The sequence below is a fragment of the Lucilia cuprina genome, chromosome 5 (genome assembly GCF_022045245.1).
Source record: "Lucilia cuprina isolate Lc7/37 chromosome 5, ASM2204524v1, whole genome shotgun sequence".
NCBI lineage: Eukaryota > Metazoa > Arthropoda > Insecta > Diptera > Calliphoridae > Lucilia > Lucilia cuprina.
The window spans coordinates 4,306,145-4,321,608 of record NC_060953.1 but is presented as its reverse complement, the minus strand read 5'-3'; the positions used below and the strand labels follow the sequence as shown (position 1 = coordinate 4,321,608).

At 27.5% G+C, this 15,464-nt stretch overlaps 4 protein-coding genes across 4 annotated transcripts; 2 read left to right on the top strand and 2 right to left on the bottom strand.

Moving 5' to 3' along the window:
* Window positions 1–707: 707 nt before the first annotated feature.
* LOC111682728 (probable E3 ubiquitin-protein ligase makorin-1) lies at window positions 708–9,429 on the bottom strand. Its single transcript, XM_023444724.2, has 5 exons — window positions 9,277–9,429; window positions 7,795–8,981; window positions 7,512–7,650; window positions 6,670–6,807; window positions 708–2,158 (listed from the first exon to the last, which is right to left on the bottom strand). Exons 2-5 carry the CDS (start codon window positions 8,673–8,675, stop codon window positions 2,048–2,050), a joined length of 1,269 nt encoding a protein of 422 aa, XP_023300492.2. The 5' UTR covers window positions 8,676–8,981; window positions 9,277–9,429; the 3' UTR covers window positions 708–2,047.
* A 1,124-nt stretch (window positions 9,430–10,553) lies between these two features.
* Window positions 10,554–11,070, top strand: LOC111682741. The gene is made up of 2 exons (XM_023444738.2): window positions 10,554–10,719; window positions 10,833–11,070. Exons 1-2 carry the CDS (start codon window positions 10,609–10,611, stop codon window positions 10,926–10,928), a joined length of 207 nt encoding a protein of 68 aa, XP_023300506.2. The 5' UTR covers window positions 10,554–10,608; the 3' UTR covers window positions 10,929–11,070.
* Window positions 11,071–11,404: 334 nt separating this feature from the next.
* LOC111682730 (26S proteasome non-ATPase regulatory subunit 4) lies at window positions 11,405–13,393 on the bottom strand. The gene is made up of 6 exons (XM_023444726.2): window positions 13,238–13,393; window positions 12,873–13,013; window positions 12,702–12,816; window positions 12,058–12,633; window positions 11,910–11,994; window positions 11,405–11,848 (listed from the first exon to the last, which is right to left on the bottom strand). Exons 1-6 carry the CDS (start codon window positions 13,261–13,263, stop codon window positions 11,622–11,624), a joined length of 1,170 nt encoding a protein of 389 aa, XP_023300494.2. The 5' UTR covers window positions 13,264–13,393; the 3' UTR covers window positions 11,405–11,621.
* Window positions 13,394–13,835: 442 nt separating this feature from the next.
* On the top strand, window positions 13,836–14,795 carry LOC111682731 (V-type proton ATPase subunit e). The gene is made up of 3 exons (XM_023444727.2): window positions 13,836–14,114; window positions 14,192–14,239; window positions 14,303–14,795. The coding sequence occupies exons 1-3, from the start codon at window positions 14,020–14,022 to the stop codon at window positions 14,430–14,432; spliced, it is 273 nt and encodes a 90-aa protein (XP_023300495.1). The 5' UTR covers window positions 13,836–14,019; the 3' UTR covers window positions 14,433–14,795.
* Window positions 14,796–15,464: the final 669 nt, after the last annotated feature.

The following is a 15,464-nucleotide window of genomic DNA, read 5'->3' as shown; positions in this document are numbered from 1 at the left end:
AGCTCTAGATTGGAGTTTTGTTTTTTCTTTTTTCTATTTTGTTAACAAGTTTATAAGTTTAACATTGAATTAATTTAATAAACAAGGAAGTTTCTAATTAGTATTTAGTTATTTTTTTTATAAATTTTTTTTTTGGCTTTGAAAATAGAACATTTTTGAAATGTTTAGTTAAGGTTTGTATTTATGGTGTAAAGAGTTATTAAATAAATTTCTTTTATATATATTAAACAAATACAACAAAAATTTTATAAAGAAACATTTTAATGAATGTGTTTTCTTTTAAACAAATTTCAAGAATTTTAAATCACAAGTTTTTGTTGAAAATATTTTGGCTTAAAATTTTAAAAGGCTTTGAAAATGTTGGTTATAAAAGAGATTTATCTTTTCCTAACAAAGTTTTGATTTTGACATTAGATAGATATGGTTACAATTCAAACGATAGATATTAACTGATAGATTTCAAATCCATACGAAATACTAGTGTAAAGTCGAAACAAAGGATTAAGTCTTTAGTCCGAATGATATACTACCCAATCGAAGACTACCTTATAAGAAATTGTTCTATTTGTAGTAAATATAAAACTTTGGTATAATCCGAGTGATAGTCTAGCTTTTAGATGACATATTTAAAAGAAAAGTTGACATTTAGTTATTAGAGTAAACAATTGTCCAATTCACAATCGATGTCGTATTGATGTATCGTTGTATGTCATACAATTTTTTCACCTAATTTTTTTTTTGTTCTTTTAACAGAAACAAATCAATAATAAAATAATTACGACATGCATACTATACAACAGTACAACACTGATTGTTAATTGAATAAATTTCTTCTCTGACTGGTTGTGTTTGTTGTTTTAAACATTGGTACACAAGAAAGAAAGAGAAAGAGAAAAAGAGAGCTTATTTGAGAGCTCATCGCGCTTCACAATCTCACTATCCAGCGATGTCCTATCGTTGTAGCGTTGCATGTCTTACAATTTTTTTCTCATAATTATTTTTTGAAACAGAAACAAATCAATAATAAAATAGTTACGACATACTACGATACAACAATACAATACTGATTGTGAATAGAACAAATTTGTTTTCCGACTGATTGGATTGGAGAAGCCTTATTCGTTATTTATACTTTAAGCCAAATATTTCAATTTCAACAAAAGAAACTAACAAAAGAAACTTTTAAAAACATAAAATATTTCAATAAACAAAATTAACAAAAAAAAAAAATACATTTAAAAAAAGTAACAATAATGTTTAATGATTTACTAATAAAATTGAAAACCTAGCTTTATAGTTCAGTTTTAAGAAGAGAGAGAGAGAGAGAGAGAGTTAAAAAGAGAAAGAGGGAAAAACTTAACATTTTATAAATTCATAAGATAAACAGGGAACGAGGGCAGGTTTTTTTTCTTGGTTACAATTCTCTAAGTTTTTTTATATAAATTTAATATTTCTTTTAAAAATTTCGTTGCATTAAGTTGGTTTATTAAGTTTTAAGAATATTTGGTTTTTGTTTTCTTCCAACAGTGATTAAAGTATGAGTGATTAGAGAGGAGTAGGGTCAGCAGCAAGAATTCAAGATAAATTTAAATTTCATGTAGAAATTTTTAAGGAGTTTGTTTTTTTTATATATAATATTTCCTGTGTACTGAGGTTTAAGTTTTTTAGTAATTAAAAACTTTTAATATGTTTATAGTTTTGTTATGATAACTTTCACAAGCAAACAGGAGGGGCAGGAGTAAGAGAATTTTTTTCAGATTTTGTTTCTTTTTTAGGATTTTTCGGCTTAATCTTTAGCTGTTATTTTTTGGTTATTATTTTCATTTGAATACTTTTTTTGTTTGTTTGTTTTGAGAATATATGTAATAATAATGTTTTTCAGTTTGTTTTTTTCTTCTTTAAATTTTTAATATAAATTTTCTGTTTGTAAATGTTTAGCTGAGTGTAAGAGTTATTTATATATTACTTGTGGTTATGTGTAAGTAAGTTTTGCATAAAAACCTTGATTTTTTTTTTCTTTTTGGAAATTTAATTAATTTTAAATGATTTATTCAACATCATCCTCATCATCATCATCATCATCACTTTCATCACTTGTGCTTGTAATATAATCATAGAAATTGAGTTCACGTTGATCAAGAAATTCATACAGATAGATCTACAATGAGAAAAAGAAAATAGAGATGAGAGAGTGAGTGAAATAAATTAAATTAATTAAAAAATATTAATTAAAAATAAAAATAAAACTAAAATAAGAAAAAAAAAACATGTGAACAACAAATCTCAATTTAAAATTTAAAAATTATACAAGAAAAACATATAAAACTAAACACATAGTTTAATTGAGTTTCTTTTAAGATCTCAACGCGTTCTATTTTTATAAAAATATTTTAGTTTCATTTTTTTAACTCTTAGTTTTTTGTCTGTGGGAACACTTTATCCTTTTTGGTTTTAGTTATCTTAATTTTAGGTTTTTTTTTTAATTTATACATTTCTAATGCTTTAGTTTAATATACAATGTTTAAATTTTGAAACTTTCAACATTTTGAAATTTTTTCTTAAAATTTAACTTTTTTTAAAAAAATTTTCAAATTTTTTTTTGAAATTTAAAATAAATGAATCCTTATTAATATTAAGCATAAATCAATTTTATTTTGATATTGATTAAGGTTTAATATATTTTTGTTAAATTTTGAAATTTTTTCTTAAAATTTAACTATTAAAAAGTTTATATTGAAATTTTTTGAAAAAATCGAAACTTTCAATGTTTTGAAATTTCTTTTAATTTAATTTTTTTTCTAGAATTTCAAAACATATTTTTAATTTTTTTAAAAATTTCAATAATTTGAATATTTTACAAAATTTTTCAATTTTTCAATTCTAGTAATTTGAAATTGCTTTTAATTTTGAATAATTGTTGAAAATAATAATAAATAAAAAGTTTAATTTTTCTTCCAAAATTTTCAAATTTAAAGTAGTTTTAATTTATCTTTAATTTTGAGGATTTTTTTAAATTTTATTTCAATATATTGAATTCTATTTTATTGTTTTTTTTCTAAACTTTCAATATTTTGATTTTTTTTTAAATTTCAATATTTGAAAGTTTTTTTTTTAAATTTCAATATTTTGATTTTTTTCAAAAATGTCAATAATAAGATTTTTTCCTAAAATTTCAATATTTAGAATTTTTTCTAAAAATTTTAATATTTGGATTTTTCTCTCAAATTTTAATATCTTGAATTTATTTAAGAATTTCAATAATTAGAATTTTTCTTAAATTTCAATATCTGGAATTTTTAAAAAAAATTTCAATATTTTAAAGTTTTCCTAAAATTTCAATATTTTGATTTTTTCCTAAGATTTTGATTTTTCTTAAAATTTCAATATATAAAGTTTTTTTCTAAAAATTTTGAATATTTGGATTTTTTTTCTGAATTTTTTCACGAATTTCAATATTTAGAATTTTTATAAAATTTCAATATTTGGAATTTTTTTAAAATTAAACATTTTTATTTTTTTTCAAAAATTTCACTATTTTTTCGAAAAATTTAAATATTTGGAATTTTTTTATAAAATTATTTAGAATTTTTTCTAAAAATTTTAATATTTGGATTTTTTTTTCTAAAATTTCAATATATTGAATTTATTTAAAAATTTCAATATTTAGAATTTTTTTAATTTCAATATTTGGGTTTTTTTAAATTAAACATTTTTTTCCTAATATTTCAATATTTAGAATTTTTTCTAAAAATTTAAATATTTGGAATTTTTTCTAAAATTTCAATATTTAGAATTTTTTCTAAAAATTTGAATATTTGGATTTTTTTCTAAAATTTCAATATATTGAATTTATTTAAAAATTTAAATATTTAGAATTTTTTTTAATTTCAATATTTGGATATTTTTTTAATTTAAACATTTTTTTTTTCAAAAATTTCACTAGTTTTTTCGAAAAATTTCAATATTTGGAATTTTTTTCTAAATTTCAATATTTGGAATTTTTTTCTAAATTTCAATATTTAGAATTTTTTCTAAAAATTTGAATATTTGGATTTTTTTCAAAATTTCAATATATTGAATTTATTTAAAAATTTCAATATTTAGATTTTTTTAATTTCAATATTTGGATTTTTTTTTAAATTAAACATTTTTTTTCAAAAATTTCACAATTTTTTCGAAAAATTTAAATATTTGGAATTTTTTTCTAAAATTTTTTTCTAAAAATTTAAAAATTTGGATTTATTTAAAAATTTAATATATTGAATTTATTTAAAAATATTTAAAATTTTTTAATTTCAATATTTGGATTTTTTTTTTAAATTAAACATTTTTTTTTTCAAAAATTTCACTTTTTTGGATTTTTTTTTTTTAATTTCAAGATTTTGAGTTTTTTTCAAAATTTTAATATTTTAAGTTTTTTGTAATATTTCAATATTCGAAATTTTTTCAAAAATTTAAATATTTTGAGTTTTTTCTAAAAAACTTAAAAATTTTGAAACTTTTCTGTTTTGAAGTTGAAACGAATGATATTTACCAAGTTGATTCTGTGTAAGTTTTTGTGGTTCTTTATCAGTCTTGAAACTAGTTCTAAAGCATTGTACATATAACTAAATCTTTTTTTCAGCAATTTTAAAATAAACATTTTTATTAGTAGCACTTAAATAAATTTAAATCAAAAAAATCATAATTTCTTAATTTATGTCCATTAGTATTACTTTAGCTTAAAAGTAGTTGTTTTTTTTATCATTTTCATTATTAACTTTAAACAATAATTGCTTAATAATTATAGTTCAACTGTTGATAATATTTATTATTTATAGGTGGCAATGATGTTTGCTAAATTTCTACACATAAGTTTTGAAAACCATTATTTTTAAATTGTTTGTTCTTTTAGTGTAGGTGTTTAATAATTGAAGCTTTAGTTTTTGATTTTAATAATATTGTTAGACGTTGTTTAGAAGGATATCACACCTGTTGTTAAGTTGATAATATAATTTTGTTTTTTTTTTTTTTTTTTTTAAGAAAAATTTTAAAAAACAATTGCAAAAAAAGAGCAAAAAAATCGACAATTGATTAACAACAGCGTATAAAAAAATTTTCATTAGAATACACAAAAAAAAACAAAAATGAAAATCATAGAAAAAGCTTAATAAAGTGCTTTATAACAATTATTAAGATTTTGTGAAAAACTAAATTTTAAATAAAATTTTTAAAAAATTAATTGTAAATACAACAAGTAAGAGTTATATATTCGACTGTGCCGAATCTTATATACCCTTCACCATGATGTGTTAAAAAACAGTCATTACGAATTTTATTACAAAAAATCAAAAAATGCCTATTGTAGCCCATTTTATACGATCTAAATTAATCCGGGCTCTACATGTTTAACTTCATATTTCTAGGTTCAATATTATAGAAATTTTAAAAAGTACCTTTTGAAGAACGAAAAACTACCAAAAACTTCCATTTTATGGGTTTCACTTAATCCAGGCTGTACATTATGCTTCTAGGTTCAATATTATAGAAAATTCAAAAAGTACCTTTTTTTTAGAACGGAAAAGTACTAAAACGTCCCCTTTTATGTGTTCTGGACTAATCCGGGCTCTACATACTTAATTTCATGTTTCTAGGTTCAATATTATAGAAAATTCAAAAAGTACCTTTTTTAGAACGGAAAAGTACTAAAACGTCCCCTTTTATGTGTTCTGGACTAATCCGGGCTCTACATACTTAATTTCATGTTTCTAGGTTCAATATTATAGAAAATTCAAAATGTACCTTTTTTAGAACGGAAAAGTACTAAAAAGTCCCTTTTTGTAGGTTCTTACCTAGTCAAGACTCTATATGCTAAATTTCATGTTTCTAGGTTCAATATTATAGAAAATTCAAAAAGTACCTTTTGAAGAACGAAAAAGTACCAAAACGTCCCCTTTTATGTGTTCTGGACTAATCCGGGCTCTACATACTTAATATCATGTTTTTAAGTTCAATATTATAGAAAATTCAAAAAGTACCTTTTGTAGAACGAAAAAGTACAAAAAAAGACCCCCTTCATAGGTTCTTACCCAGTCAAGGCCCTACATGCTAATTTAATGTTTCTAGGTTCAATATTATAGAAAAGTCAAAAAATGTAAATTTTTCATGAAATTTTCAGAGGTGGTCTCGGATTTTTACTCATATCTTCGTTATTTATGGACCGATTGGACTGATTTTAAATAGCGTTCTATTCGATCGTATTTTCAATAGAATTATTGAAAATTCGAATCTCGCAGATATCTGGGGTCTTCTGAAAACTGATTTCAACATACACACAGACAGACGGACATGGCTAAATCGACTCCGCTATCTATAAGGATCCAGAATATATATAAATACCCTACAAATAGGGTCGGAAAATTATATTATAGAAATTACAAACGGAATGACAAACTTATATATACCCTTCTCACGAAGGTGAAGGGTATAAAACAGAGCCAAGTTTAAAGACTACAAAAACGGTAATAAGAACAAAAACATAATAAAATGTTCTTACTATTTATAGGACTAACTCCATTGTCATTATTTTAAACAAAAGTCAACCTTAAACTTAGCTCATTTTTATTCAAAGTTCTAAGTGTTTATATACAAAGTGTAAATAAATTATTAGAAAAAATATTTCATACTCACATCAAGTAAATTCATAATTTCATTATTACTGCGATGCAATTTACGAGCCTTTTTGGGACAGCCAACATTAACTAACTCCCCATTGGGTAAAGCATGTTTATAAAAACATTTATTACCAAAGGGACATTTGCCATCACCCTAAAAATTGCAATGAAAATATATATTATACAGGAGGATAAAGTTAATTTAAATTAGTTTATTGTGAAATAGTCTGTAGTTATGTAGTTCTGACTACGGTATATAGTCCTGACTGTAGTCTATAGTCCTGAATGCAGGCTATAGTCCTGACTATAGTCTATAGTCCTGACTATAGTCTATAGTCCTGACTATAGTCTATAGTCCTGACTATAGTCTATAGTCCTGACTATAGTATATAGTCCTGATTATAGTCTATAGTCCTGACTATAGTCTATAGTCCTGACTATAGTCTATAGTCCTGACTATAGTCTATAGTCCTGACTATAGTCTATAGTCCTGACTATAGTCTATAGTCCTGACTATAGTCTATAGTCCTGACTATAGTCTATAGTCCTGACTATAGTCTATAGTCCTGACTATAGTCTATAGATTTGACTATAGTCTATGGTCGTAGTTTATAGTCTAGTCTTTGGTCTAGTGTATAGTCTAGGTTTTAGTCTAGTCTATAGTCCAGACAATAATGCAGTCTGCCGTCTATACTCTTATCCAATTTATATTTCATATAATCTTTATTCCATGTTATAACCTACGATACTTTCCTGTCTAGTCGAGTATATAGTCTAGTGTATACTACAGACTAAAGTCTAGTATATAGTCTAGATAACAAGACTTTTTTTGAAATTATATAATATTATAAAACTTACCTTTTTAAAGTACTTGCAGTCTTTAATACCAAGTGCTTTACGATAATCACCTAAAAGTTTATCCTTTTCCTCTTTTGTTTCCACCCAAAAGGCACTAGGACAAACAAAATCTGAAGCAACCCGACATTCTGGACAAGATCTGAAACAGATAAAGAAAACATAACAAATTAAAAAAAAAAATACAGATAGACATTAATAGTTAAATAGTCAAAAAAGTTATTCTGATACTTCTCTGGTAATTTCAAAACATCAAAAAAACAAAACACTAGATATTTTAGCTCACCTGGTAATTTTATGTTCAAATTGTTTAGCTTGACGCCATTTACGTATACATTCTAAACAAAAGATATGATTACAATTTGGCAGTATGCCAAAACGTTTCTCTCGACCAGCTTTTTCCATAATCGTATCGAAACAAATACCACAGGTTTTATCTTTAGAACGTGCAATGGCAAATGACAATTCCATAGCCTGTTCATGCTGTTGTAGACATTCTTTTTTATGTTTTTTACGTTGCATTTCATCTGTGGGATGTAGACAAAATTGATCACACATTTCACACAATTCTAAGTGTATGGCATAGGCACAATACATGCCATAGGGGCAAGTGCCTTCGAAGGGGCAAATTTCATTGATAGAAGCAGATTCTTGCATTGTTAAAATTGGTCCCGCCATGCGGGAAGCCGAAGCACCGACCACATCAGCCCAAGAACGTTGTTCCATGTTGTCTGTTGTTGGAAAGATTTCGCCGCCAGAATGATCTGCTTTGGGTATAAATACGGGAGCATTGGCCCAATTGTGACGGCTAGTACTGGGACGCTCATGAGTCATTGCTGGTGGTATGGCGGTCGTTGTCGTTGGATTGTTTATGATGTCTCCACCAGTTAGGTCATGTGAAAAACGGCACATTGACCCGAAACGACAAATACCGCGTTGAAAATAGCGACAAATGGCGGGATTTAAAGGCAGGTGTGAAGTAGTTGTTGAAGATGAAGTAGAGGCATTGACATTTAACTCTCCAGTCTCGCCAGTATTCGGATTTGTTAAAAACGTTGAGGTGGTGGTGACTGGAGAAGAAGCAGCAACAGCAGCAGCAGCTTCACTTGAACTTGAAGGCTCTAATGATAAAGCAGCCGTAGCTGTGCTTAAAGCTGCAGTACTCATTGTATTATGTTGTTGTGTTTTTAGTGGTGGTGGTTGTTGTTCTTGTTTGTTATTCTTGTTATTCTCCTCTTTTGCTAAGAAACAAAGATGTCCTTGGTTGTCTTTGTTCACAAACTGAACTCACACACACACAAACACTTACAAAAAGGATTCGCGCAGTCAACAAAAAATATTGCTCATACAAAGGAAACGGATATAAGGTCTTTTGTTTTGCTACTTGTTTAAAACTCCTTTGAAATTCCTTTGGCCTTGCTTTTGTTTTTTTCAAAACTGTTGATGCGCGACTGCATCCACAACGTGTGGAAACTGGAAAATAACAAAAACAATTTTATATTTCACAATTTGTTTAAAAACTTTTTTTTGTAATTTATTTTCTTCTATGTACTCAAACACATAAATATTTATAAACTTTTAAGGCAAAGTCGATATTTTTCTCTTTTTTTTCCTATTCATATACAATTTTTGTTTAATCATTTTTTGCACAATTGGAAAAAAGTTTATTTTTGTTGTAGGCAGCCACCATTAACTTGAGAAATTAAAAATATTTTCTTTATTTCTACTGGTATTTAAATTTTTCTTCTTTAATTGCTTACTTCCTTACCTTTATTTTAGCAGTATAACAAAAATTTATTGAATTTTTGCTATAAAAATTTAAGCTTTTCGTTAATTACGTTTTCATGAACAACAATTGCGTTTTGATGAAAATTTTAACCACAAAGCAGGGTGCACTTTATAAGGTGAAGCAGAGCCCTGCGTCGACAAATATTAACGGCTTTGGCGACTGACACTAAATATGTCGGCGGCGGCTTAAAAACGACTGTAAGCCGGCTAAGTTTTCAACTACGTTTAGTTTTTAAATTTTCAACGATTTTAACCCTTTTCGTGGTTTATTCGACATTACAACAGACTCTGTTTTTAAGCATTTTTTGGATATAATATTTAACTTTAACTTTAGTTTTATTTTTTTTTTCTTTTAGATTAATAATTGAGATTTTGTAGATTTTTGTAAAAGTATTTAAAAATCAGATTTTAAGTAATTGTCACTTATGACTCCTATTTAAAAAGTGCTTTTTAACAACGTTTAAAAAACGGCTTCATTTAATGGCCAAAAAAATTGTATTTTAGGAGATCGGAATATGCAGATTTAAATTGTATTGTATTGAAAGAAGTTTAAGAAGACATTTTACAAAAAAAAATCATAAAAAAATATTGGTGGTACTTTTTAATTTAATTTAACTTTGACCTTCTATAACTCACTAGGAAAAACTCAAATTCAAAAAATTATTATTTTTCCCGGATTCAGCATACTCAAATTATCTTAAATATAAGTTTTCAAGCTTTTTTTCTAGACATAAATTATTTTTGAACCTGAACGGAATCCGAGAGATCAGAAAGTGCGATTTTGAAAGCAAATATATTCTTTATAACAACAAAACAGAGCAAGATGAATAAAAAATTCTTAAAAAAATTCTCCAAGTTTTTGGGAACTGTAGGTTCCTACTATTGGTGGCATAAGAACTACTATTTCAAGAGAAGTTTAATATTTTAATAAAAATTAAATTTTTGTTTAAAAATTTTTTATAAAAATTTCATTTAACAATATATTTTTAACAAAATATTAGTTATTTTTATGTGCAAACATACAAATTAAATTTATTTATAAATAAATTGTTACTAAATAGGCAAAGTTTCATTTAGTTTACTAAAGAAATAAAAGTAAATTGAAAAATGTTAACGGAAGCATGTAAATTTAAAAAAAAACTACCTAAATTAAGTGCTGTCTAGTTTTCATACTCCTAAATGTCAAAAAAATATATTAGGAAAAACTTGACAGCACTTTAGTAGTGCCTAAACAAAAATATCGTGCTATTTCGGAGTTGACAAATTTTTCTTCGTTTGACCAGCAAGCATCAAGAAAAAACTCTCCGTGAAAATGTTCCAAAGATCCGCTGCCCAATTATTGGCTCCTGCCATCCGCAATGCCGTTCAACGTCGTTGCCAATCGGTGATCTCTTCACCACCCACTCAAAAGGTTTCTTTTGCTGTAAGTATCGAGAAAGTTTGTACTTTTTTGCGACTATGCCTTTTTGAGAGGTTACGTAAACTTACGAATTGGCTAATACTTGAGTAAATTTATTAAATTTTAATTTTTTTTAGGAAAAATTGATCCTCGGCGGTGGTATGTGCTGTGCTACTTTGGTCATTCCCGCTTGGGTTTTGTTGCACATCAAGGAATACCGTGGCTTGAAATAAGTACATGCAACCCGAAGTGTATGCTGCGCTAAGCTTTATAATTTAGTCAATAAATATGTTTTAAGATTGTAAAGTTCGAGAAACTGGTGAAAATATATATTTAAAAAAGTGCTTAATGTATTAATGCGCTTATAAATCAAAAGATTTTGTTTTTCATTTTAAATACGGTATTTTTGGCCGGACATCTTTAAGTTTTAGGTAACAACTTTGTATGACTCAATATGGATTATTACTAACAGCCGCTAACGGTGTGTTAGCGTTGTTTACTTGAACTTTATGCATAGTTTTCAAAAGGGAATTTTTGGAAAGTTGTACAAGTGAAAACGTTTTGTTTCAACAATTATTAATTGAGAATGTTCGACAGTATTTTAGAACTGTTACAACAACACAACTAGAATCGAGGCGTTAATGACCTCTGATCCCCTAAAAACTTCTAAACCATCTGTTTAAACTTTTGAAATCGATAATAAATAATATTTTTACGAATATGTAATATATTTTTATTAATAGCTGTAGCGTAAGTGTGAAAGTGACCACAGAAATTCCTGCATTTCCAAGTTCAATTGAGTTCCGGTCACATTATAGACACAAATATATGAATTATACAAAAAATTAAAATAAATTTAAGCATATATAAATGATTCAAATTAATGGGTATTGAGGAATAAACTTTTGCGCTCCAAAGTTTTGTATTTATTGTTTATCCGATTTTTCACTATCACCCTTTTTGTCTTTATCCTTGCTAAGAGAACCAACAGCATCACGTACAGCTTCGGATTGTGGATCTACACCGGGTAGATTTTCTAATACACTCTGTAGGAAGGCGGGATCGCCAATAACTTCGGAATAGTCTTCATCAACATCCATTGGGGCATTTTCTTCGGTTTTAGGGCGTTTAGCTTGTTGTGTTACAGTTTCATCTTTTCGCCAAAGTTAATTGTTAATTTTTTTATTAAATAAAAGAAAATATTCTAAACTTACCAGCATCTTGCATAGACATTTGCATGGCGAATGCAATTTGTTCTTCTTCAGTCATATTGGCAAAATCGGGCAAATTATCATCGCTCTATATAAAAAGAGCAAAAATACTAAATAAAAATCAATCCAACATACAATATGTAACACTAACCTGTTCTGTAGACATTGCCAAAGCTCTTTGTAACATGGCCTCCTCGGAATTTGGTTCATCAACTGCAGCCGTTACAGCAGCAGAACCTGCAGTGGTAGTCTTTTCAGTACTGCCTGCATCAGACTCTGCAGCACCGCCAGCAGCTCTGCGCTGCTCCTCCTCTTGACGTTGTCTTTGCTCTTCCATGGAAACACGCAATGCTAAAGCCAACTCAGGATCTTCATTGGGATCAACACCAAATTCAAAACCAGCTCCACCCAAACCGGCGCCACCCATACCATCTTCACCCTGTATGATAGGTGACGACAAGAGGGCATCCGATAATCCAGATCCACGGGGTACACATACCAAATGAGAGCCGGTGCCATCCTTGCCATTTAGGGTATTAATAAATGCTTGCAAAATTTCATTGTTACACTCATGATCACCAAAGCTAACGATATCAACATTAACTTTTTCCTTCTTCAAACGTTTGGCCAGCTTAACCAATTCACCCTCCTCGTTTTTAATGGGCGAACCAACGAAAACCACTATACGCATTTTATGATTTTTACCCTGGCGATGTTTTAAAACCAACTAAAAAGAAAACATAACAAACTTTCGTATTTAATTAAATTCAAAAATTTTCATATTAGAAAACTTACATGGGCAATGCGTACACCGGTTAAGAGATTAATCTCACCCTTGGGTTGCACCAAATGCATTTTAGAGAAAATGCGTCCCACATCACTGGTTAATGTAGCCAAAACCTCTACAGTGCTAAAAAATAAATTATTTTTTTATAAAATTAAGAAAAATACAAAATAGCAACTTACTTAGAAATAGTCATTAGACCGACATTGTTTTCTGGATTGGAACGCACTTTGGTTAAGCACACCAAATTAATACCATCCTTTTGTACATTTAGACGAGTAGGAAAGTAATCACCATTACGTTGGTAATCACTGTTATCAAAACTGTAAGAATTATTAAAATAAATAAAATTTAATGTAAAATTTTCTCATAAAACAAAGAAGCGTCAACACAAACACCATTCTTTCTTAGGGCATAACTTTATATTTATATAGATTTGGTAAAGAAATTTTAGATTTTCCTATAGCTTATGAATTAAACTATAACTTTTTTATAGTTTTTGTTTAATTTATTAGTTATAATTATTATTTTTTTAATAAAAACTTACCATATCATAGTACTTTCCAAAACCATTTTTAATAATTTTGCTTGTCACTTTGCCACTGAACAGTAATTGCAAATTCATTTTAAATGACATTTCACCATTAGCTATGTTTAGTAGACATTATGAAATAAAAACAATTTGTTTTGATGTTTCTTAGCCATAAGCTTTTATATAGCTTATAACTAAGTATGCCACCTTTATAAAATGACCATATTGCCATATGACAGAATATAATACAATTGTTTATAATAAAATAATAAGAATTATAACTGGTTTTTGTGTTATTATTTAAAGTTATTTTCTAAATATAGCCGGATATTCGTCACACATTGTTTTCGAGGCTGTGTTTAATAATGAAATATGAATTATTTTCTGTTTCTGTGCTTTTTAAAAATCACTTTTTAATTAACTGGGGATGAGAATTGGAAAAATCTGTCATGTGACATCCCACTTTCTGATCTCCCGGATCCCGGGAGATCGTTGAAAAGTTAAAAACTAAACGTAGTTGAAAACTAAGAGGGCTTACAGTCGATTTTAAGCTGCCGCTTACATATTTAGTGTCAGTCGCCGCCGTTGTTAATATTTGTCGGTGCAGGGATCTGCCAACAACGTCATGTGACATCTTGTGCTTTTTCTTAGCAAAAACAAAGTTGAGTGAAAAATTTTCAGTTTTAGTGGTCTGCTGTTTTTATTTTTTTGCTCCAATATTTTTCCCAAAAATATTAGCAAAACTTTGTTTTTTTGATTTTCCTTTGTTTAATAATTAATAATAAAATCCCAGCAAAATGGTTGAAGCCTATGTAGCACCCACAATTATTACCTGCATTTGGGCATTTATTGGTATTATCTGTCCCTTCTTTGCCAGAGGTCCCAACAAAGGGTAAGTTTTTCCAAGTGTGATAAGGAATTGTAAGGCGAAATAATTAATGATTAATGTTTCTTGTTTTTCGATTATAGAATCACCCAATGTTGTTTGATGTTGACAGCAGCTACCTGTTGGCTTTTGTAAGTTTTATTTTTACTTATCCAAGGCTTTGTTATAACTCACTGTTTTTTATCTTTCTATAGCTGGCTTTGCTGTTACATGACCCAAATGAATCCCTTAATTGGTCCCAAACTATCCATGAATGAAATTATGATCATTGCTCGTGAATGGGGTAATGAAATCAAGGATACCATAGACATTACCTACTACTAAAATGTTACTACTTTTGTTTTGGGAAACGACCAGCTAAACCCATCCCATCGTCAAACTAGTTTTCACCATTAATGCTGTATTATTCATTGTATTCCGTTTTATTTTGTTTGTTTTTCGAAAATTCCATCATGTGCCTTAAGTTTACACAAAACTGAAAAGTGACCTTGAACAGATCAAAAGCACAAATCTATTTGTAATTAAATAATAGTGTTGTTATTGCTTAAAAAAGTTAAATATTTTATGTAAATTATTGTTAAGAAGCACAAATTTTTGTGTATTCAAAAAATATGTTATTAAAATATACAAAATTTTATTTTTTTTGTTGAGATATATGTGGTGTATAATATACATGATCAAAAAGTGGATTTTTTTTTTTAATATAGAGATAGTTCAGTCTATAAAAACATTTTCCGTTGGGCCTCATCATAAGAATATTAAAAAGAACTCGAAACAGTTTATAATTGTAAAATTTAAATCAACTAAATTTCGTCATATAATTACTAACATTTTAGTTGTTTTGAAATGTAAACAAAGAATCTTATTTACTTTCGTATTAATGATGATTCATTATTATGTTTTCAGACGAAAAAACAAAGACAAATATTCTCATATAAAGGGCTGATTTTTAGTTAATAGATTAATTTATGGATTAAGTTTTATCTGCAAACGTCACTCTTATAAAGGGAACATAAAACAAATAACTAGAAAAGTAAAATCTATTCCTATTCTTAGTTAGTAAGGATATAAGTAATACACCTATGTAGGGCTTGTTGTGCGCTTTTTTATACCAGTACCTCTGTTATGACTTCTAGTAAGGCAGACTAGTGCTACCCTATCGGAGGAGCACTATTTGATTTATTAATATAACGCGGACTAAAGACAAACTGTGTCATAAAATACTTAAGATCCTTAACTAAATACAAGACTTCAGACTCAACTATAGTTTTTTTGTAAATAAATAACTGGAATTGTTGTTCCTAGCTAACTTCTTACTAAAACTAATTTCATCCCATGTAAAAAACACCATTGCCA